This window comes from Rattus rattus, chromosome 17, assembly GCF_011064425.1.
Source record: "Rattus rattus isolate New Zealand chromosome 17, Rrattus_CSIRO_v1, whole genome shotgun sequence".
Classification (NCBI taxonomy): Eukaryota; Metazoa; Chordata; class Mammalia; order Rodentia; family Muridae; genus Rattus; species Rattus rattus.
The window spans coordinates 32,529,192-32,553,303 of NC_046170.1; the positions used below are offsets into that span (position 1 = coordinate 32,529,192).

At 39.0% G+C, this 24,112-nt stretch overlaps 1 protein-coding gene across 2 annotated transcripts in view; it reads left to right on the top strand.

Moving 5' to 3' along the window:
• Positions 1-24,112, top strand: part of Cntnap4 (contactin associated protein family member 4) — a 665,755-nt gene that overhangs the window by 616,154 nt on the left and 25,489 nt on the right. For both annotated transcript variants that reach the window (XM_032888111.1, XM_032888110.1), the window contains 6 exons: positions 3,592-3,762; positions 4,400-4,618; positions 14,859-15,098; positions 17,609-17,833; positions 19,387-19,520; positions 20,353-20,440. In XM_032888111.1, the coding sequence (XP_032744002.1) occupies positions 3,592-3,762; positions 4,400-4,618; positions 14,859-15,098; positions 17,609-17,833; positions 19,387-19,520; positions 20,353-20,440 (1,077 nt within the window). The remainder of the gene's footprint in view (positions 1-3,591; positions 3,763-4,399; positions 4,619-14,858; positions 15,099-17,608; positions 17,834-19,386; positions 19,521-20,352; positions 20,441-24,112) is intronic.

Sequence of the window (24,112 nt, forward strand, 5' to 3'; positions counted from 1 at the left end):
AGCTCTGCTCTCTTTTCTACCGATCTATAATCCACACACTGAGATTCTTCCCAGCCAGACTTCATTTGCTTCACCCTCATTTTTACACATATGGATTTCTATGGAGGTTCATAAATTGTTGAAACCAATAACCGAATTGCTAAAAAAGAGGAACCAGTGAATTATTAAACCAATACATAGGTTTTGGTGTTCCAATGAAGCAACATGTAATTAATCTTGGTGCTTTATTCCTGTTAAGAAATTTCTATTTTTTAGCTCACTTTAATGGTCCATAAATATTTAGAAGATGCATTTGACTGCTATGATATTCCTCACGTCAATATTTTAATATTATGTGTGTGTGTGTGTGTGTGTGTGTGTGTGAATTTTACTTTTAAGAAGGGATTCTCATCATTCTACTCCCTCAATTTCTTCATATCCCCAACCATAAGAAAATACTACTCCTTTTAAATGCTTAGAAAATTTAAAAGTACATATAATGTTAAATAGTGCTAAATTCTAATTCCTTAAGGCTCTTCGTAAAAATATTTACACACAAAATCGGATACTTATAATATGTTCCTACTTTATATAAATGTGAATAAATCTTCACCCTGATGTATAACAGATGCATATGCATTTATATACATATATACATTATATAGTTATGGAAATCTAAAAGGCAAAGTTTTCACGGCAACTTCATTTCTCTTTACTGATTTATATTTGTTTAAGTAGATATTTTACTTTTTCTTTAGTTAATTGTCACTAACTATTAATAATATATAGCAATACATCATGATGCACTATTTGAGTGTACATGTTAATGCACATGTGTGCACATACACATAGAGGCCAGAGTTGACATCAGGTGTCTTCCACAGTCACTCTCCACATTGCGAGAAGAATGGATCTCTCACTGAACGTGAACTTCACCTGTGTCCTCTAACCTATCCCTGGGATTCTAGAAGGATCCTGGCCCACCTGGTTTTATGAGGGTGTTGGGGATCTGAACTCAAGTCCTTGTGCTTGTATGACAACGGCTTTACTCTGCAAGCCCTCCCTTCAGCTTAGCCTTCCCTATGTTTCCATTGAGTTAATTTTTAAAAATGCATCTTACTTGCCTAGCAACAAATGCAGTACTTCAGCACTGCTCCTGGGCAGCTTAGGGTCTCTCCAACCCCCTTCCTTACAGAACCCTCTTTCTAGGGCAGTTTCGTTTCCTGCTGTAACTACAGATCTCTACCTCTTCCTTGCTCCTGTCTCCATGCCTCCTTTCTCTGAGACTGCGCAAATCCTCTTGGGTGCACTGGACGTAAGAAGCTGGGACATCATGTGCCATTGCACACTATTCCAACAGTGTAAACGTTGGCCTTGGTTTTATTGTAATTGTCTTGAATTAGCATCAATTTCTTAATCTCATGGATGTGAATTGTTCTTACCTCTTTCCCTACCTATTGTGAATTTGTTAAATGGGGTCTGCCCACTAAACAAAACATAGTACTATATGTGTAACAGTGTCTTAGCTTCCTAAAGCTAAATTGTTTTCACTAACCTGGGAGCATTTATTGTGTAGGTAGAAGCAATTCAAAGATTGTCCTTCAGACTCAACCGTTCCCTGAAACCTTCGGTATGAAGCTTTATTGAGTTAGTTATAATACAACATGCAGCAGGGGAAACCTTGATTTTTATAATGTATTAATATAGTAGTCAAATAATATTACATGACTTAAACCTTGGTTCTGATCACTCCCTTTCTAAGCGTATGAGATCATATTTAGCAACATTCCATAATTTAAAGTTACACACGTTGACTTTATATCTAGTGTTTCAAGAGAAAGGCATGTTGCTCCTTATAAAAGATCAGGTAAGCAATTCAAAGAGCACAGAGGTACGGCCGCCTCTTCGTTGACCTTTTGTAATTTTCGTGCATCCTTTCATAGACTGAGATATGATCTAAGGGTCTAGTATAGAAGTAACTATTTAAAGAATGTAAGGCATAGCCTCGGCAGAACTCAGGTAATATGTAAATTTACTTGGCTGGGCATGAGGAGGTGGGATCTCACGATTTATGTTTTTTTTCCAACTGAATAAATTCAGTTTTAAATTGTCCACGTGTAACAGAAAATTGACTTTTGAGTCAGACAAAAAGAAACAGATAAAACAAACAAACAAACAAACAAACAATAGACCTAGACAGTGTTCCTTGCGGCATTAACAGAAAAGAAGGCAAAAATCTAAGGGACATATAGAGCAGGTCAAGTTTGTGATTTCCATGTAGCTGGGCCTTTGCCATCGGCTTCCATAATGAATTCTTTCTTTAAGACACCTGCTACTGGCTCTGGAAGACCAGTGTGTCTTTCTTATAGGAAGGTAATTCAGATAGGAGAATTTTATTCCTTGTTAAGAGTGTGGGTGGAGCGGCTTCACACTAAGGATGCCCCTAGTCCTGGTTGATGTGCTGAGAAGTTGCTGATGGCAGCTGAGGCTCCTTGTGGCTTATTTCTCTGATGATTCTCCACATCACCTCAATATATTCAGCGGGATTTCATGCTGACAGCCCTGCCCGGGAATTTGTATTTCATTTTCCATATTTCTTCCTTCACACACTCAAATATTTCTTTTTTCAAAAGAAGAGTTGCAGATATCCACCAGTGCTAGTCAAGATGGAAATACTGTATTTAGCTAGCAATTATAATCAACACAGAATTTATATTCATTAAATCTGAATGTGTGTGAGGGGGTGGTGTAGGTTTAGTACCTGGTTTGAGGTAACTGGGGAGATCTGAAGAGAGCATTGGATATCCTGGAGGTGGAGTTATGGGAGTTGAGTGGGTGATCGGAATCAAATTTTGGTCTTTTGTAAGACAAGTACAGAGTCTTAACTGCTCAACCATCTCTGCAGCCCCCACACGTTTGGGTTTTCCCCAGATCTCTAAACAGATATTCCAAGCTCCATTTTCCATATTTTCTTAAGTATTGAATATTTGTAAACTTTTAGAGTAAGCTTTCACCTACCTCCCTGTCGTAAGCAAAACAAGGAATGACTATTGAATGAGAAATGCATTTTCATAACTACAACTGTGTTAGTTACATGAGAGCATATCTAGAATGCCGATTTCAGTGTGAAATTGGCAAGGCCAATAATAGGGATATTTGAGAATGTAACTTTATGGCAAGTGTGGTTTGCAAGGAGCGGCTCTAGGGAGTTTTTGAGTCATAACAACTAGGTGTTTACATTTTCAAAATACAGAAATATTAAGCAATTAGTCAAGGCCTAGCAGATTTTTCAGATATTACTTTAGCTGAGTATAGAATTTTTGTTTGCGGGTGTTCTTGTTTTCTTTCTTGTATTATGGGCTTTTCTGTAGGAAGCCTTCTGGCTGTATGTTGGAAAGAATTCAGGTTTTCATCTCCATAGGATCTCTTCTCCTATGCCTGTGCATCTGTACATAGTTAACAAGGAACGAGATTTATATTGGATGGATGAATGGTGTTTTAAAACAGGCATGGTGCTAAAGGGAGAAAACTCAGTTGTGGTTACGAAATTCCTCGTACGTCATGGATTTGTTTTCTCCTTGAGTTTGTTCTGTTCTGTACTTGTCTAAACAGGGCCATTTTGGAATGCAGCTTCCTTTAATACTGAGGCTTCCTACCTCCACTTCCCCACATTCCACGGAGAGCTCAGTGCAGACGTGTCCTTCTATTTCAAGACCACAGCCCTCTCTGGGGTGTTTTTAGAGAACCTGGGAATCACCGACTTCATACGAATAGAATTACGCTGTAAGTATCCTTTCCAGAAAGGTCCTGGGACACAGTCATCTATTCCTGAATTCTTCAGTTAACTTTTAGGAACTCATATCTCTTGTATGAAAAAAAAACTACTTTCCAAGAAAATAATTTAATGTTTAACAAGTGATAATTCAGTAAAAATATTGATAAATTCATTAGCAGCGGAAAAAGTTGAAGTAATTAAAATTGAGGACAAATTTTCGGTTCGTGACTAATATTAATTACAAAATTACTTAATGAGCCACTTATTATTTTGATATATTCATGGGCTGCTATTAATAGCATAATATCCAATGCATGTCTCACGCTGTTAAATCATATAAACTTTGAATCAATGAAACGAACATTTTGTATGATCAATTACAGATGCTACTTTTGGGTTCTCTCTGAGCCATTGGATCTTTATCTTTGTGAAGGATTAATTCAGAGAAAAGACTTTTCAAAGTCCATTGCATTTTACCCAAAAATGCATCTCACTGACTCATTCTACCTCAGGAGAGTTGTGTCTACTTGGGTGTCGTTGCTTCCTTTTATGTAACGTGAGCCTTGTGTCTAATGATGGCTGTGAGGCATTGTCTTAAGTGTATCCAAGACTCACCTGGAAATCCCTCCTATCTGATGTTTCCAGCACCCACCACTGTCACCTTTTCATTCGATGTGGGGAACGGGCCTTTTGAACTCTCTGTGCACTCCCCCACCCACTTCAACGACAACCAGTGGCATCACGTGCGAGTGGAAAGGAACACGAAAGAAGCGTCCCTTCAGGTGGATGAGCTCCCTCCAAAGATACAAGCTGCTCCCACGGATGGCCACGTCCTCTTACAGCTCAACAGTCAACTCTTCGTGGGTAAGCTGCTCTTCCCAAACACCAAAGGCATGCCGCCAGTCTAGAGATGCGCCACGGTAAAGCTATCCCAACTTGAAAAGTGGTGACACACACCTAACAGCAGAGACGAAACATTATCGATAGCCCAGGTTCCAGTCAGTGCCAGCTCCCCCATTCCTTCCTAATAACTAGTCCATGTAATAGGTATTTTCCCTACTCTAGATTGAGGTTGGGTGGCTGGGGTTCAGGGACTGCATTATATCCTGAAATCCACCTAGTTAAGAGATGTGAATTTCTCTGCGCTACGCCCTCACTCTGCACACCTAACTTCTTAATATTCATGGCTTGTTAGAGTGTGTGTGTTATATCCGGGCTTTTAGTGTGATCTTGGAAACATTTATTTCTGTCTTAAGAAATAAGGAGCCACTGTGATGCCAGCCAGGGATGTTTCTTCTCAACTTGATCATGTTGCATCAGAACCAGGCCAATGGTAGGAAAGGAAAAAAAAAAAGACAGACCTCAGAGATCTCAGTTTCAACATCTTCTCTTCTACTTTGTCCTTTTTATTATTGGCTCTCGTCTGATAATTTTCTTATACGTCCACTGGCTCAGGGTTTGCAAGACGCCAGACTGGAATTCCTCTTCGTGGGTTTAATTTTCTTTTGCGTCTTTGCTAATTGCCTTTGCAGAAGTTACAGACCATGAAGTTCAAGGATTATTGTTTATCTGATCCCAGCTCATACATTTTAATGTAAATAAAGACTCGGAGACACGATGAGGCAAGATAAATGATGAATTATCAGAAATTATAACCCAGACATCTTTCATGGCTATATTTAGAACAGAATTCATTGGCAGCTTCCCCCCTCACACCTTCAGCTGCCTAACAATCTTATTAGCATCCTTTCACTGAAAGGAATGAGCTTGCTTGTGACATATCTGACAAAGACATATTTAGGTCTTCTAATAAATTTATGTCCTCATTATTTTCATTATTTATTCTTTCCCTGAAAACAAATTTAATGAATAGCTTCCACAACGGAAGCAACCTGATAGCTATTCTACTCACAGACTTGTGGCCACTCAGCTGGCTTATTTAAGGGGGGTAGAAACCATAAAGTACGCTTGGAAGAAATATAAAACTTTTCTCTTAATGCCATACTAGAAGCTCCGTCAGGAAATGGACATAGATATCTCTTGAATTCTAAAAAAAAAAAAGTTGAGAGATGGTCACAACAAAAAAATACTGCAATTTAAAATCTGTCAGTGGCTTGGAAATAGCCTTACTATTCTTAGAAATTGAGAAGGCTGAAATTGTCCTCGATTTTTTCAGTGAAATATGTTCCCGTTTGCCTGTAGATGACCTTTCCTCCTTGGGAGGAATTTCAACTTCCGAGAGATGGCATCACTCTATATTGTACCTGATAGGAATCCTGGCCTTAATTTGATATCAGGTGGTGGTAATGAAGTATCGTATGACATCAGAAAACTGCTTTGAACAGGCTCGGGCCTTTTGCCATCAATCATATGCAATAATTTGAATAAGGATCGAAGAAATTTCATCTTTATGGAGGCAATTAGTCGAGCCTTTGACATCTCCATATGTGTTCAAACTTAGAGTGGCTGGGCCACTGGGAAATTTAAACAATGGAAATCTTGATTATGTTTAGGGCAAAGGCAGCGGGAAAAGGAGAGAGGTCGCTGCCAAAAACGTCCTGTTTGTCCTATTTGCAATGAACAAAGATCTTCATCCTTACAGATGATTGAGGGTATAATGACACACCGCAAGGCAATGACATCTGACTGTCAAAATGCCACCTCAGGGGCTGCTTTTGTTGTTACTCCTACCACCAAGTAGATCACTCTCAGGAGAGGATGGATTCCTTTCAAGTTCGGCAAGCAATGGACACAGCACAAAATACTAATCTTCCAAGTTACAACATTCCTATCAAACAAATCGTTGTATTTCTTTTCATAAGTTTACCACTAAAGACTTCTTGCCTTGCAGGCAGACTCCATGAGAGACAAATTATAATTAAAAAGGTTACACTGAATTAGAGCTCAGTGGGTGACAAATGAGTAAAATATCATCAGTAATTAGAGAGAATTTAATGAAGCACTTACTATGAGCAAAAGGTTCTCTGCCTTCTTATGAGTATATTTCAGTGGAAGAGGTAAGAGTAGCCAGTGGTGAGAAATATATATATATATGTATATGTATATGTATATATATACATACATACATGTACACACATATTATATATATATATACATATGCACACACATATATATACACATATGTGTGTATACATGGATATACACACATACATATATATGCATGTATATATGCATATATATTCTAATAGTGAGAATATATGCATGTATATATGCATATATATATATATATATATATTCTAATAGTGTGAGAAAATAAGGTAGAAACAGAACCAGGAGAAGAATGAGTAGGGTCTTGATTAGTGTTGAGCATTTCCATTTCAAACAGGGCTGTGGAGAGATGTTAACACTCGAGTTGACACAAGAGGAAGTAGAGATGGGCCACGTGAACTTCTCAGAAGGTGGAATCCTAAGTGGTAACAGTGAGTTTGACAGATCTTAGTGAACAAGGATCAGTCAATATGGCTGAAGAGAATGAACGTGGTGGAATGCAGGGGAAGTCAGGTTGAGCTACGCACTGGAGCATGAGAGGCCCTTGCAGGGCATGTGGCTCTAATACTGAGGGGTGGCCTATTTACTTCTTAGCTTATTTACTTCCTCATGGCTCATGTATTGCCATGAGGGACATGGACAGAATGAAACCAGCAGGAGCAGGCTATTGCAGATTTGTACGGGAGCCACCAGCAGCCCCGGCTGAAGTGGATATGTTGAAACCGAGTGAAGACACATTTTAGATTTAGCGGCACACAACTTGCCAATGAGTCGGTTGCTGCTCCCAGCATTTTATCACTTTCCCATGACAATATTCTTTCATGAAAGATGTTTATTCCTTCCTCATATTATTACCTACTCTTCACTTACATCTGAAGATATCCCTCTCCCCTTTATCTTAATTCATGGCTGTGATAAAAACTGTTCCCAGGTCTCACATCTCTAATATAGCACAGGCTGAGAAAACATCTTGCGGCCTCCCTCTCCTTCAACAAAATCTTACCAGTCCTAAAAGCTATGCTCACCATGAAGCCTGGCTTTACCATTCACAGAGCCTGTGTAACACGTCAGGTGTGAAGGAACCATTTGCTTGGGGACTCTTACTTCACATAGTAATAAGTGGAACAGAGTTGAGTTTCATTCTCTCCTCGGAGTAGGTGGTTCTATGGGTGACTGAGAATCTCTGCATTATACAATGTAATTGATTTTCTGGTTGAAATTTTAAAGGGTAATTTAATCCCCTTTACTTACAAGTTCGGGAGTTTAATTTGTAGTTCATCCGTCCATCATAGAAATAATTATGACTAATCAGTATTTTCAAGTGTGCATAATGACTGTCATTTATATTTGGGTGTAGGGACAAACTAGGGAAGTCAACATAATTATGGAAAGGAAGACTACAGTCCTCACCATAGCGTTATTCTAAAAAAAATCCTTTGAATCTGGAGAGGGAAGAAGATAAAAATATTTTTCATTCATACAGACATAAGCTCTAGGTGTAGGGAAAGGCTGGCAGTGTAAGCTAGTCCTAGTCTAAGAGTGATTTATTTGCTAGGCCAGCATTACCTGCAAGAACACATCTTGCATGGATGCCTGAGGTGAGAATGGAGTGGCTTGAACAGTCCTTTAGTTCCAAATATCAGAATGTTCATCTCCGCCTAGCAGGACTGTAAGATACGGTTTATAGTGGAGGAGGGACAGCAGTGAAGATAACCATTTTTGGAACAAGTGTATGATAATTAGTCTGGAAACTAGAGAATCAGTGTGGTAGACATCTTCCTTCCCTTGAAATAATTCCGAACGTCGGACCGTGTTGCTTCTTGTAATAAAGAATGATGGTTTGTGTTGTGTTCACAGCGCTGCTTCTGTTTATTTGATGAAATGTGGCCCAACCCAGGGCCTTGTCCATGCAAGGCAAGTGATTTACCACTGAGCCATGTCCTCAGCTGTCCTTCTATATTCTTACCGTGCCAGCAGGTCTTTGCCATTCCTTTCTAGTTCTTTCTCGTGTGTGTGTGTGTGTGTGTGTGTGTGTGTGTGTGTGTGTGTGCATGTGTGTGATTCTTAAAGCATCTTAAACAATCCTATTCAGAAATGCCACCTGTCACCCCAGCAGTGCTGGAGTTGGTCAGAGTATTGATTCCTTGTCCTTGACCTTGATGGAACACGGAGAACAAACTGGCCCCAGTCGTCGCTGCTCTCACTAACAAACGTTCTCCAACCACGGAAATGATGGAGAGAAAAAGAATCAATCATTTTTTAAACTGAAATGTGACAGTGGTCATTTTCTATTTCAGTTTGTAAACTCAGCATTTTCCCCCCTAGAAGCTTCTTAAATTAGCCCTGAATTGATTTTCATTCAACCAGCTCTGCAATTTTCGTTTCCTGTCTAAATTCTTCTCCTGACAAGTTTTCACATGGGTTAAACTCCATTTGAATAGTCTGGGAGGAGGGTTGGAAGGAAGGATCCCTGACCTAGTGAGAAGTCATTTATGTCACATTGGAATTGCATCATATCAGCAAATATTTGGAGCAAGCAATCCTCCACTGCCCTACACAGAGGTTGATATTGGCGACTAGTCCACACTGAGATTTCATGCAGTAGTAATTCTTCATACTGGTTGCCTGTACAATGGCATCATTTGTGACTTATCTTGGAAAGTTGAACGTGCCAATACAAAGATATATTTAAGATATATTTCTTTTGTGCTGCTTTTTTTCTTTTTTTGGGAAGTTGAATGTAACAAAACAAAGATATATTTCTTTAATAATTTCAACTTTGAATGGTATAAATATTTCTTTGTGATCATGAGGGAGAATAAATATGTGCCTTTTATTCTGTTGACGGAATATTCGAGATTGTAATTACTGAGTCTCAGAGCATGCGTGTACTGAGCAGGTGATGGGGCCTGCCTCCATTGACCCCATGGACGATACAGTTAATAAAATGGCTATTTAGAGTTATTTCTCATTATATACAGAGTCTTCCTTTTTATAAATACATTTTAAAAATTATTTCCATGCTTTGGATAAGTCTTTGTTGTGTAAGTTTATTGCAAATGTCTTATGGCTTTTATAAATTCATATTTCCACATCACTAAAAGTACCTAGAAAAAGTAATTTTTAATTATAATATATTCTTCCTATTTCTCTTTTTAAACTTTCATTTTTTGCTATGCAGAAATATAGCTATGGTAAGAGAGTATCAAATAGTCTTACTGAAATAATTTCCGTCTCAGCCAAATTTTCTTCAATAGTAACTGTGTTTCCTCCTTGCCAATTTAGTAAAACAAAGGCTGTATTTCTTTCACGCACTTCTATCATTTGTTGTGAGTATTTTTCTTCCTTGAGGTGTCGTTTTCATGATCTGCTACCTCTGAGCAGACTTTCCTGTGCTCAGTGGGAAGATCCTAATGACCCTTGCTGAACCCGAAATCCAGTGAGTAGAGCATATGACTGTGCCCCTGTACTGACACCCGCACAGTTCTTTAAAGCACACTTCATTACGTTCAAATCAGAGAGCCATTGTGTGGCTTCCCCAGGCCGGAATCACACATACTGTTGCTCTTTCCTAGGGCTATAGCCACAGGGCCATGTTTCCATCACTTGGGTTTAGTTCAGAGAAAACCGAACATTCTGCCTGTGACAGTCTTTCTTATACCAGCAGCTTCTTTCAATCACAGTAATTCTTTGAACACGAGGGACAATGGTTCTCTCCCCTCCCGTGCTCCTGGGACGCTACACAATTAAGATCACTGCTCAGCATAATTAAAGACAAGTTCCTAGTGTGGCCGACTTCTGCAGCTCACATTGCTACTTCTGCAAGGCTGTCTTCCCTCAGGATGGCTGTTAGGAGGACATTCTGGTTCCCAAGCACTTCTAATCTTCTGGCATTATTCTGGGCCAAACCTGTACACCCTGTCAATTTCTTGCTTTCTATTGGCTTGTGCCTGGGACTTGATCCGTCTTTCTCTACCACAGTGTCAAGGTCAGAATGAGCCTGTCTTTTTATAGCCTTGAATTTAAAGGTAAGAATAACTGTTACGATCTTTTTCATTCTTTAAAACTTCGGGGGCAATGAAGAAGTTGTTCTCCACCAATCTACAATCATATTCAAGGAGGGCACATGAATAGCTTGTTTTTTAAAAAAAAATTCAAAATTTAATCACAAAGGTCTTCCTGACACAAAGTAATGGGGAATTGCCACAGTCACAGTTCTGCGACAATAACACTGGTTATTTAGTACAATTTCCTGAGAATAGTGAACATGTTGGAAGGGTAAAACCAATCAACAGGTCTTCCCAGTTCATTTCCTATTCAGCACCTAGCCAGGTGCTGAGGTATGAGGCCTTGGAACTGTCATGGGCTTGGATGGATCCGGTTAGATTCAATCACAGGGAAAGGTTAGGCATTCGCCTCATAGGATACTCAGTGTTTTGTGAAGTTCCGGAATTCATTATGTCTGATCCAGCATGGCAAGTAAATTGATAGAAAATTAATTGGAAGATAGTTTCCAACAAAATAGCTCAGCAGAAACATCCAGAATCAATTAATCAAACTGCAACTCATTTTAATTGGACATACTCTAACCCTGGAAAGGCACTGCAATCTTTAATTAAGCTTTCAAGTACAATCCTATTTACATGAGACGTGTTTCTCAGAAGAATTCTGTCCAAACTAAAGTGACTGACTGCAAACCCAATGGTATCGTTACAAATCCTCAAACATGCACAAGACGCCTATGTCTAATTAGATATTATGTTTTCAATAAAGGTGGCATTAAAATAATTTTATTAGAAAAACAAACTCTCTGGAAGTATGGAATAAAGAAATTCCAGGTTTGAAGGTAGATGTTTATCACTATGACAGTATTTAAGATTGTATTTCATATATATGCACACACATATATTTACATATTTTCTGTTAGTTTCTCTAGCCTTTGGCGTTCTTTCAGTATTCGTTCCTACATCTACATTAGCATCAGGTAGGGACCATGAATGTCTCTTCCTCTGTGTATATTAGGAAACGATTAGCTCTTTGAGGACATGGTCATGGAGTATCCTTCTCCTATATCCAGAATCAGATGCAGGACCCCACAAAGAGCTGCTCAATAAAACACAGAGAACTTAAATACAGTTCAAACTAAAGATGGCGTGAGTCATGAAAGAAAATGAAAGAGTTTTCCTTTTCGATCAAATTTTGAAGTTGGAGGAAGTAAGGCTGCCTTGGGATGATGACCACCTGTCTTTCCAACTAATGTGTTTATACCGTTATTTCCTCGTTATACCTGGGAACATCTATATGCCTCTAACATGCAAAATAAGCCGGAAAAATGAATTAGAATAAGAAAACTGGACTATATTTAGTTGTTGAACCTAGACCGTCGTAGTTCTTTTTATGCTATTAGAACTGGAAAAACCCCTGAATGACAGTGATGTCACATTTCAGAGCAACAGACATGTAACAAAGCAATTTACTATTTACTTTATGCTATGAAACATATAAGCCATGTTTTTATGTAATGTAACACAAAGGGATTGGAGTACAGCCAAGATGCAGCTTTAGCTTCTCCGAATGATCCCCATTGCCAAGGGTGACCCATTGTAGTAGGTTTCCTTTTCCTGGGAAGAGAGCTCTACATGCTGGTAAGGAGGCCGGAAGAATTGTAGGGCAAGTGATTGAGTCTCAGGTACTTGTTGAGTTAAGTTAGCAGATAAAGTTGCTAAGCAGATACGGAGCCAAGGTGAGTAGCAACTTGATATGGAAAGAAGAGAGTTGACCTGACAACACAGGCAGAAGAGAGAATGACAGATGATCCAAATATAGGAGAAATTAAGATTCTTAGCGGTCCTATAATTTAGATAGAATCAACTCCTTCTTTACATACCAGGTGTGTGTGTGTGTGTGTGTGTGTGTGTGTGTGTGTGTGAGAGAGAGAGAGAGAGAGAGAGAGAGAGAGAGAGAGAGAGAGATCACAAATGTCTTTCTTCCCCCTTTTCTATGCCATATAGTCCCTCCATCTATGTATTGTGGCACCTACATTCAGGAAGATTCTTTCCCCTTGGTTCCTACTTTCTGGAAACATCCTCTTAAACACACCTTATGTACTCTGCACGTCTCAATCCGATGGACTTGGTAATATTGAAGATGGAGCATTGGATTCTACATCACAACCTTCTCCTGCTGGATTTATAGAGGACAAATGTGCCCTTTGTGCCCTTCAGTGAAGAGGTACACATGGCATAAACTGAAGTTCGAATGTATAGATTTAAATTTTGGACAAAGCAATTTGGATAGAAGCCATTGCACCTATAAATCTGAGTTTTCGGCAGTGCCGATGCTCTTGAAGCTTTCACCAGTTCACTCTTCATGGTCTCCAGACCACAGAGCATTCATTCAGAAATGTTCTTTGATTTAGTGCTTTTTGTTTTCTTTTTCATTTCAGTCTCCTAAACATTCCAATGAGGCAAAATGTGGTCCTCCTCAACTCTGGAGGAGTTCCCATCTCCCATTCTGACATTATATGATCAACTAAGTGAATGGACGGGTAGATACAGTAGTTACTGGTTATTGCCCAGTTGTGTGGTGTCACACATTTTTCTATGCGGTATATAGAAATGACTTAAGTGGCCCCTGCTTGATATGTATTCAGATAAAAGGTTATGTATGAATAAATTAGAACAATGTAAAGCCACAGAGATAATAAAGGCCTAGTAGATAGTAGGGATTTTGTGGCTTTTTTCATCTGGATTAAATATCGTTGAGTCTCTGAGAGCAGTTAGAGTCTATGCAGTCACAGTTAGAATTAGGTTGAGGCATGTGGCTTAGAAGAGGATGATATGAGCTTGCTCTAGGAGAAGCTAATTCTAGTTCTTTCAGCAGGCGTTAGTTGCCTCTAGTACTTTGACTGGGTAGGACCCCTTGAGGTTTCTCCATTCCATGCTGGCACCTCTGTTGCTCTTGTGGGACAGACATATTGTTAAGGTTTCCTAGTTGTAACTTCCCTGTCAATCCTAGACAACACAATCTCAGGCTTCCCGGTGCTCTGGCTTTCATCTCTATTCTGTGAGGCTACCTCAAGCTTCTGTGGAAGAGCTGTGTCTCAGGTTCATGGATTGTGGCTGGGCTCCAGCAATCTGATTATCTCTGTGTTCTGACCTACTGTGGTTTTCTGCAATGCTCTCCATTTGGTATGGGAGAAGCTTTTACGATATGGGGTAAGAGCTATACGTCTCTGTGGGTATAACATACATTTTAGAATGCAGTCAGGAATTTTGGTAGTCTAGTAAAGTGATGGTAGTATGTTCCCTTTTAAGACCCGTCTCCTTATCAGCCCTAGGTCGTTGGCTTGAGAGCTTTTGGTTACCATCAAGATGAGTACCACTCTTACATCATCATTTCTTCGTCAACATCTCTTCCCAGTTCTGTTAAGATTTGTCCCGATATAAAACAATGAATATTCAGTTGACTTTTAGGAAAAGGAAAAATGCACTAAAGAGTATAGGACAGTGCTCAATAATCATTTTTTTTTGATAATAAGTAAAAGACTCATTCCTATGAATGCATTGCTGATGATTCCTTAGGAATATTTGTCAAATTAAAATATTAGACTAATTGAAGACCAATATTTTAAATATATTTATGCTTACCCATATATATACATATATATATACATATGCATATATATATGTATATATATATGAAAATTAAAAAACCAAAAAGCAAAAGTACACAATAATAACATGATGTTATTTGGAAAGATAGCTTCCCCAACATAAAGCTTACTCATTTCAGGAAATAAGTGTGTAAAGGTTAGGCATGGCTCACCGACAGAGAACTTTTGTGGTATTTGTGAGGACCTAGATAGGACCCCAGTAGCAAAGAGGGAAACAGAGGCAAATCAGAGTAGAATATGTGATGCACATTTCTGAGAGCCATCGTTCATGAGTTTTGTTTCACAGCTTCCAGTTGCTCTTCTCCTTGTGCTGCTCAATGCCCTAATATTATTATTATTTCCTCTTCCTGGCTTTGCTTTATCTTTAAGTCCTGAACGACTCGGAGGAACCTGTCTTCATTTGCAGTATTTTCTTTGCAGGTGGGACCGCCACCAGGCAGAGAGGCTTCCTAGGATGCATCAGGTCCCTGCAGTTGAATGGGATGGCCCTGGATCTGGAAGAACGAGCCACGGTGACTCCTGGGGTACAGCCAGGTTGTAGAGGACACTGTGGGAGCTATGGGAAGTTATGTCGCCATGGAGGGAAGTGCAGGGAAAAGCCCAGTGGCTTCTTCTGTGATTGCTCTTCCTCTGCCTATGCAGGACCATTTTGCTCCAAAGGTAGGTGTGATCTGAACCTTTATCCCTGTGAATAAGACGTCTGGCAGGTCTTGTGTGTGTGTGTGTGTGTGTGTGTGTGTGTGTGTGTGTGTGTGTGTGTGTTGTGTAGCTGTTTGAAACCAAAGTATCATTTAAAATATTCTTTTGAAAAGTGTTTATTGTATGCCAATCATATTTTAATTCTTGGGTCTTTGAACTCAGTTCAGGAAAAATGCTTGTCTATTGCTGAATAGGCACAAATAGTAGCCTTCAGGTGTCTTCAATGTTAGCCATCAATCTACTTTTACACTGTCTACTACTAATGTGTTTAAAGAATAGAGCTGTCAACCACCCGTCCTATGGGGCAGTCCCTGGTTTAAAAAAAATCATTCCAAGGTATATTGTTATTTTATTGCACATGTTCAGCATTGTAAAGGACTACAGAAAATTGCATATATGTTGTATCGTTCAAAGTAATATTTTCTGCTAAATACTGATGCACAAGAAAATAGTGATATGATATTTGCTGTGTAGTAAATGAATATGGACTAGAGAATTAAAGCAGCAGAGTAATTACTTGGTAGTTTCTCTTACTCACCAATCCACGCCACAGAAATGGAAAAGAGCACAGTGTAGTAGTAATTGTTTTGGATAGCCTTCTCTGAATATACAGACATGTGTTGTACCGTCATAGATTTTCATAGAAGAAAACCGACATCCAATTAATTTAAATTCAGTGACTTTGTTGAAGTGTCTCTGGGCTTCTTAATCTTCCCTCGAAGGAAGCTAAAAGAAATTGGCTCCAAATCAAAGCAACTTTGCAGAAAAAGCACTGGAGGTTAGTTAATGAAAATCTGGCAAAACCTGCACTTTTTGGGTCATCCCCTTTTTATCAAGAATAAGCCATGATTTCAAAATCAATTGTGATAATAGCCAGACACCACTGGTAATATTCTGGGAGACATTTTTGGTCTGAAGTGCGAATAAAAGCCTTTCTTCTTCTGGATGAGTTTCCTTCATTTCATCTGCTAACTGAAATTTCCAGTTCTTTCTGAATAAATCAGGAAATTCTGTTAACACACACACAAATGCACATATGCACACCCACACACTATACTGTGTACGAGAGTCATATTACAAATAATATAGCTATATTAAAATTCCTAAAGTGACATGAGTCTCAAAACGTTGCTTTATGACGAGTGAGTAACATTTCTAAGACAAATCTACATCCGGATGCTCAGAGTAGCAGAGAAATCAGTGTTCAGTGTTTCAGAACTAATTTCTCCACTGACCTCTTACACACATATGTATTTACCAGTGCATGTGTGTAAATTTGAAATATTAATCTCCTGTAGATAAAATGTTGTTGTAAAAATATAAAAATAAAAAAAAGTATTGTTGGTCTTTTACCCGCTAGGTCTGCACCGTGGTGCCCCAAGACATCTGCTAGATATTTTGGCGGAAACATATCCCAGCCGCACACTGCACACTTTCTTACACTCAAACCCTCACATAAAAGAACACACAATACAATAATCTTAGATCTAATTGATAAGATATAATTGCCCACCTAAACATTCAAAGCCCGGTACCATCCATCCCTTAGGAACATTAATAACAACCTGTAAATACACAGAGCAGAATCTTAATGTCACCTGCCCTATTGTCCTGCCATGGCTTCTCACCCTCTCCTCTCTCCTGTCCCCTCCTCTCTCTCCTAGTCTCCTCCTCTTCCTTCAGACTTCTCTCCCGCCCATCCTTCCTTCTCCTCCAATGACAGGCCTCCTTCTATCCTGTACCTGCCCCTCACCTGTATTTTACAAATTCAGTGGGGAGGTGGGTCTGGTGAAGTCACCTGAGTTTTGAGTAAGTGACTAGGCAGCTGTCCTTGGGGGCAGTGGAATTAGCATCAAAATACAGATAACTTCAGGGCAAACCACAACAAAATGTTTCACTTGCTAAATGATTGCAAACTGACAGCATCCCTGCTAACCACATTCCCCTCTCACGTTAATGCTACACTTAGCTTTCTTTACGACAAATATAAAATAAAGGTTTTTATGCTTATTGATACAGAAATGGGAAAAAACTGCTAAGAACGTGCCCCTCTCACATTAGTTTTTTTTAAATGACACTTATGAAAAATTAATATGAAATAAAGGTATTTATACTTATTGATACTGAAATGAAAAAAAAAATACCTTCCCTCTTCTTTTTTCTCCTATTACAAGATGTATGTGTCCTAACTATAAAATAATGGACGGGAGTTAGAATTTAAATAAGAAAGTGGATGTTTAAAGGGGTAGAAGACAGGAAGTTTGGCTTATGTATAAATTCGGATAAGAGAACACTAATGACTTATATGTCATTCTAACATAAAGGCGACCTCTAAAAATGCACTGGTTATCTTCCCCTGGGACTGTGTCTTCTAGCTGTGTGCTTCATTCTACAGCAATGTCCGTCAATGTAACTTAAACAGGATCCTCGTACCTAAAAGAATTTAACGTGCAATCTGCATACCATTTCAGAGATCTCTGCCTATTTCGGATCTGGGTCTTCTGTGATTTACAATTTTCAAGAAAATTATTCCTTAAGTAAGAACTCCAGCTTCCACGCGGCTTCGTTTCATGGTGACATGAAGCTGAGCAGAGAGACCGTCAAGTTTAACTTCCGAACTACACGGGCCCCAAGCTTGCTGCTCTACATGAGCTCCTTTTATAAAGAATATCTCTCGGTTATCATTGCCAAAAATGGTGAGTGTGTTTCGGACGAGAGAAAAGATTGAGTCTGGACACTGGCACGGTAGAATCCATTTCCTCCCTCTGGGATGTTTGCCTCTAACCTAGAATTAGAGAGGAAACACACGTCTAGGCTTGACTTTGAGTATGGTTGCATAGATGAATCCAAAAGGATCCTTTAAGGACATAAGATGGGTTTATGGCTTTGTAGTTTTGGCAGTTTTATATCAGTAATGTAAGATTCGGGTTGCTCCTATATTGTTTGTTTCATATGTTTTCATTATTTTAAATCGTTCCTGTGTGTGCATGCACACGCGTGATGCCACAACCGGTGTGGAGTTACAAGAGGTTGTGAGCTGCCTGACCGGGGAGCTTGGAGTGGAACGCCTCTGCCAGAGAGCCGTGTGCCCGCTTAACTCCTGAGCCATGTCTCTAGATACTTATATTTTATTTTCGCCAGGAGCTCTTAAGTATTTTGTATGAATATTGATGCAGCTTTGGTGTTCTACTTTAAAATAAAATGTCTCCTTGTGCGCGACACATATTTTCTTCTAATCAAAGCTAAAATGCATTCAAGGAGTGTTAATGGACCGGTATTATGCATAAAAATGTCCAGGAGATGACCTGTTGGGCCTAACAGACAATAATGTAGTCATAAGAACTGTTGCTGTATTCATGCAGGGTAATGGTATGTGGCTTACAAAATGTGTTTGCTGCAGAAATCTTGTCACCGGAAAACGCTTACTACTGTTTTTCTGTGTCTCATGTGTGGATGAAAGATGAATATTTTAGAAATCAATTCTCCAGGTGAGGAAAATAAACTGGCAGAAAAACATCCAACTACATTGGCTCGCTTAAATCAAATGGCCCAAGGGCACTGACTGCCACCATAGGAGTAATTTTGTGTGCCCTCCGTGTCAGCTTCAAGCTCAAAGTTTATCTATACATTGTGGTTAATTCAGGAGGAGTTCTGCAAAACAAATTAATTGAAATGTCTGAAGGCAATTGGATACTATTCATTTGAATAATAAATTTGGCTAAAACTCATTTATTTCACTTTAATTTCCTTCCAAAGTCTACACTCATGATCCCCTGGAAACAGCTCTGTTCTTGTGTAAAACTACATTTGCTCAAAGTTCCATCCCTCAGTTGTCTTTCCAGGGTATGAGAAGGATATTTTTAAAAAGTGAGGTGATGTAGAAAGAATGCTGTAGCAGCATTGAACAGTAAATGGCATTGTACCAATACCTCTGGTTGCATTTCTTTTTTGTAGAGATTAGTGTTATGATCTGTACATAATAATGTCAGAATTGACCTATATGAATGACATTAAAGATTTTTTCAGGAGTCAGTTCATGACCAATATGTCTACTCTTGATTTAGAAAATATTGTAATTTCACCAAGGAACTGACTTTCAGAGGTGAGGTTTTGGAGACACGCCCAAATGAGTGCTGGTGAATCTTTCTCTGGAAGTGACTATATTAAAAAAATGGGAAGGACTAGAGTGTTTTATAAGTGGCTTTAAAATGGAATTTTTACTAAAAATGTAACTTCTTTTCTACTTCAGGAAGTTTGCAGATAAGATACAGGCTAAATAAGTATCACGAACCTGACGTCATCAGCTTTGACTTAAAGAGCATGGCTGATGGGCAGCTTCACCATATAAAGATCAACAGAGAAGAAGGGATGGTCTTTGTGGAGGTAACAGAGATTCTCCAACGGTCACGTGACACCCTGCCATGGGGCACCTAGAGCAGAACATTAATCATGAATCACAGTAGTAAGGACATCTTCCAGTGGTATTTGATAGACCATAGATAAAACTCGTCAAATGTGGTCAGGTGTTCCCCAACTCCCTCTTTGTGGTTTTGGCAAACCTTTCTGAGGTGTTATTAATACCGGATGCTTAAAATGCCACACTTGCCTTGCATGTTTTATTTTGCTCAGAAAGGAAATGATGCCTAGTTTCTCAAAGACCCACTGGTGGGACTATCAGTCCTCATGGGAAACCCACTCACTTTAGATAGGTATAAATGCTGCAATCATCCTACAACAGAAAATAATGACTAAAGTATCAGAATAAGTTTGAAGAAAGGATGTGATTCACTGCAAAATGGAATTACTCACCTTAGCAGCTTTTGCAGAAAACCACTAATGTTTCAGCTCTGCATAGAAGAAAATTTCTTAGCTGCATGACTCCAGTAAAACTCCCAGGCTAAGAAAAATTATTGAAGTGAAAAAATAACACATGTCTTTTTGTTGGCTTTGCCAAATTTGGGTTTCTTATGTAGTGGAGATGGGTCAAACACTAAAGGGAACGATGGTAAAAATGAATAGGTATCTAAGCATAGATTAAAAAGCATCCGATTTTTAATTACGTTTTTAAATTTCACTTTCTTAAAGTATCTTTAAATTTCACTTTCTTAAATTATCATAAAACCCTAATAACAATTTCCTTTTTTTTCTTTCTTTGCTTCCTCTTATTTTTCTTGCCACAAAACATTGGTTATTTGGATGGCTAATAATTTTATAGATTGATGAGAATACAAGGAGACAAACCTACTTGTCATCAGGAACAGAATTCAGTGCAGTCAAATCTTTGGTACTGGGGAGGATGCTAGGTAAGTAAAAGAAAGACTCTCTTTCCTAGTAATAATGTGTAAGCATGAATCAGAATACACACACACACACACACACACACACACACACACACACACACACACACACCTTATCATGTCAAAAGGAATATGTTGCCTTATTTTAGTTGGGGAGTAATCAATGATGGACGTATCTATCAATAGTAGTGATTTCCTTTGACTGAAGACAGCACTGATCTCTGCCATGTGTCAGCCATCATATTCATGCTAGATAGTTTCATGTCAACTTAAGACAAGCTAAAGTCATCTAAGAGGAGGGACCCTCAATTAAGGAAATGTGTCCATACGCTCAGGCTGTCATCAAGCCTGTAGGGTATTTTCTTAATTAATGATTAATAAGGGAGGTCTCAGTCCATTGTGGGTGGTGCTATCCCTGGGCTAGTGGTCCTGCGCTCTATAAGAAAGCAGGCTGAGCATGGCCTGTGCATCAGCTCCTGCCTCCAGGTTCCTGCCCTGTTTGACTTCCTACCTTCACTGCTTTTGATGATGAACTGTCATATGGAACCATGAGTGAAATAAACCCTTTCCTCCCCAAGTTGCTTTTGGCCATGGTGTGTTATCACAGCAATGGCAACCCTAACTAAGGCAATAATGAAGCATGTATTTTCCTCCGTCAAACATATCAAGGTAGGAACAGCCATGGATGTATCGGTCAGCTGCTACTGTTTGAATGTCACATGTCCCTATAGGCTCATGTGCTTGCGATCTCCAGCTAGTGTTGTTGCTATAACCTTTAGAATGTGGAGCCTTGAAAGATGACGTTTATCACCGTGGGTAGATTTGATGCTTTATAGCCCAGCTCTACTTCCTGTTCACTCCTTCCTGTTCCACTAAGATAGGACAGAAGTAGGTGTCCTAGGTACCTGCATATTCCAGTCACCATAGGGCCTCTTCCAATCCTGTCTTCTTCCTCTCCATTTTGCTTTGTACCGCTCTGCTTACAAGCCAAGGTAACACTTCCTGTCTTGGAGTTCTTGCCAAACATCTGATCATAGCAACAAAGAAAGTCATGAGCATGTTTGGAAAATATAGAGACCTTCACCTCACGGTGAAACTGGAATGAGGTGTTGAGGAAATGAGAGCTGAGGCAACTCCATTTGGGGAACATGATTTTGGCTGTGCTTTGTGCCATGTTTCATCTGCTGCGTAATGTATTTCCAGACACTCTTACTTAGACACACCTAAATGCCTTGTAATTCTTACTCATTTTCATTAGCAATCACATTAAAATAAATATATCCTACCTCTAAAAAACATAATAAAAACTCAGTTACCAACAAGGACTATATGGAAACCCGAGAAATCTATGTAAAACATTTTATTTTCAGTTATACATGAACAACTGAGTATTAATTTGTCCTATTATTTTATAGAAGGGAGCTTTCTGTAGCCTGGTTTTCATTCCTATCTGATATTTGGTAGCAACCTGGAATATTTTTGTCCAATGTAATCTTTTATCTTTTGACCTTGTCAGTTATTTGTACCTGGATTAATCATTCCTTATGTTTCCTGTACATCATCTTAAACTCCTGAGAATGTTTGATTAAACCCATGGGTGAATGATCAAAATATTGGCCCTGGAGAAGGTTAATAGCTAACTTTATAAATATTTATAGGCTTTCAGTAGTGCAATGAGCACCAAAATTATGTGCTCCTGTTCTCCAAGCAGCAAAACTACCCTAAATCTCAATGGCCATTAAAATATATATGTATCCTCAACACGACTTAGTTATTTGGAAACGTAATGAAAAATTCTAAGTGAGCCTTACAGGGTTAATTATACATACTATATGATTATATCATATACCTAAGTATTTAACATTGACGTATCATTTGCTCTGAGGAGCACGTAGCATCCAGCTTATTGCATATAAATAAGACGGTGATTCTATTTTACCGTGTAGCTTTAGGATGGACTCAGATCCTAAGCCAGATGTGTAGCAGTAGATGAAACAATCTGCCCTCGAACCTATGAGTGTGAACACTTACACTTAGTACTTTTAGGTTAAATAAAATTTAAGTGCATATAGCAATGAGTAGTTGAGTTGGTGGCGTATAATATGATACTGATATTTGGGAAGCCGAGACAGTTAGCAGATAGTCTGGTATATACAGGAAGAACCTGTCTTAAAAAAAAAAAAAACAAACTTGAACAAGGATAACACGTATAGGCACATCAGGGTTGATAAGGAGTCCACAAAGCACGACGGGAAACTAAGGAAAGCTAGGAGAGGGAAAAGAGGTGGGAAAGCATACCCAGTCAGTCAGCTCTGAAACATATATACAAGAAGCATTGTATGGACTGAGTGGGTTATTTAAGAATATGTATATGTGTATGTATATGATGTATACATATATACGTATATGTATTCTTATACATATATGTATACATGCATATATACATATGTTTTCCTGTTCTTCAAATTCATGATCTCTTTTCCATTCATTGTTATTGCATGAATATATGTCTATATGGACGTACACACACACACACACACACACACACACACACACACACACACACACACATATCCATGCAATCATGAATTTGAAGGTTAACAGGAAGGGGCATACAGGAGGGTTTGGAGGGAGGAAAAAGAAAGGGAGGAATGTAACTATGCTATCTCAAAAAAAATTCAAATTTAATACATAGTTAGCAGGACAGTATCTACGGCCACTCTGGAAACTGATACAGACAACCGGGAACATGAGAAGTTGCCGAGAGTCCTCACCAGGCTTTACATACAGTGCTCTCACAGCACACACTGTCGGGCTCGTGCAGACTTACAGCTGAGAGGGCGGAACACAGCAGTCTTGCTGAACTCTGGGCATTCCTGTTTGAAGCCAATGTTGTGACTTGATCATTTTTCAGCATCCCAGATTTAAAGACCTGTTTAAATGCATTAAGCTATGTAGATACTGAAATATTTACTAGCAGTCTTTAAATACAGTGAGAGAGTCTAGTTTATATGTTAAGACTTTTAACCTTGAGAGTGAGCAAAACCGTGTGAACTCTGTCTCCCAGGTCACAACACGGCCTGCTGTTCTTGCAGACACAACTTACTAAAGTGTGGACATCATGCAACCCATTCCCATTTACCACTCTCTTGCACTTCTTTGGCCTTCCTGAATTCAGTATGAATTATGAATTCTTTTCTTTTTGATCAACTCTTTCCAATGGGGAAAGTTTTAAAAAAAAAAAAAAAAAGAAACAAAACCAAAGCATTAGTTAGACCCTCAGTTAAAATGAGAATACATTTCTCCACTGCGACACTGAGAAATCTCTACGCCTACTTCAGGGAAATGTTTCTATCATTTCAGGCTGGTGTGGAGGTGAGTGTGTTGGCCTTCGTGAATTGGTGATTTAGGTACGGATGCATAAAGAAGGTGTTGTTCAGATCATTTCTTTTCCTAACAACAGTGTTTTATTCCACTTATAGCAACAGCACTGCACAGAAAGCCAACGGGAATTTGAGAAAGAATGAAATCCTGTCATTTGCGGCAAAGTAGATAGAGCTAGAGGTCATCGGGTTAAAGAAAGTTAGCCAGACCCAGAAAGGCAAATGCTCTATGTCATCTCCTCCATGAGGATGCCCAAAAGAGTCAATTTGAATGCAAAATAAAGATTAGTAGAGG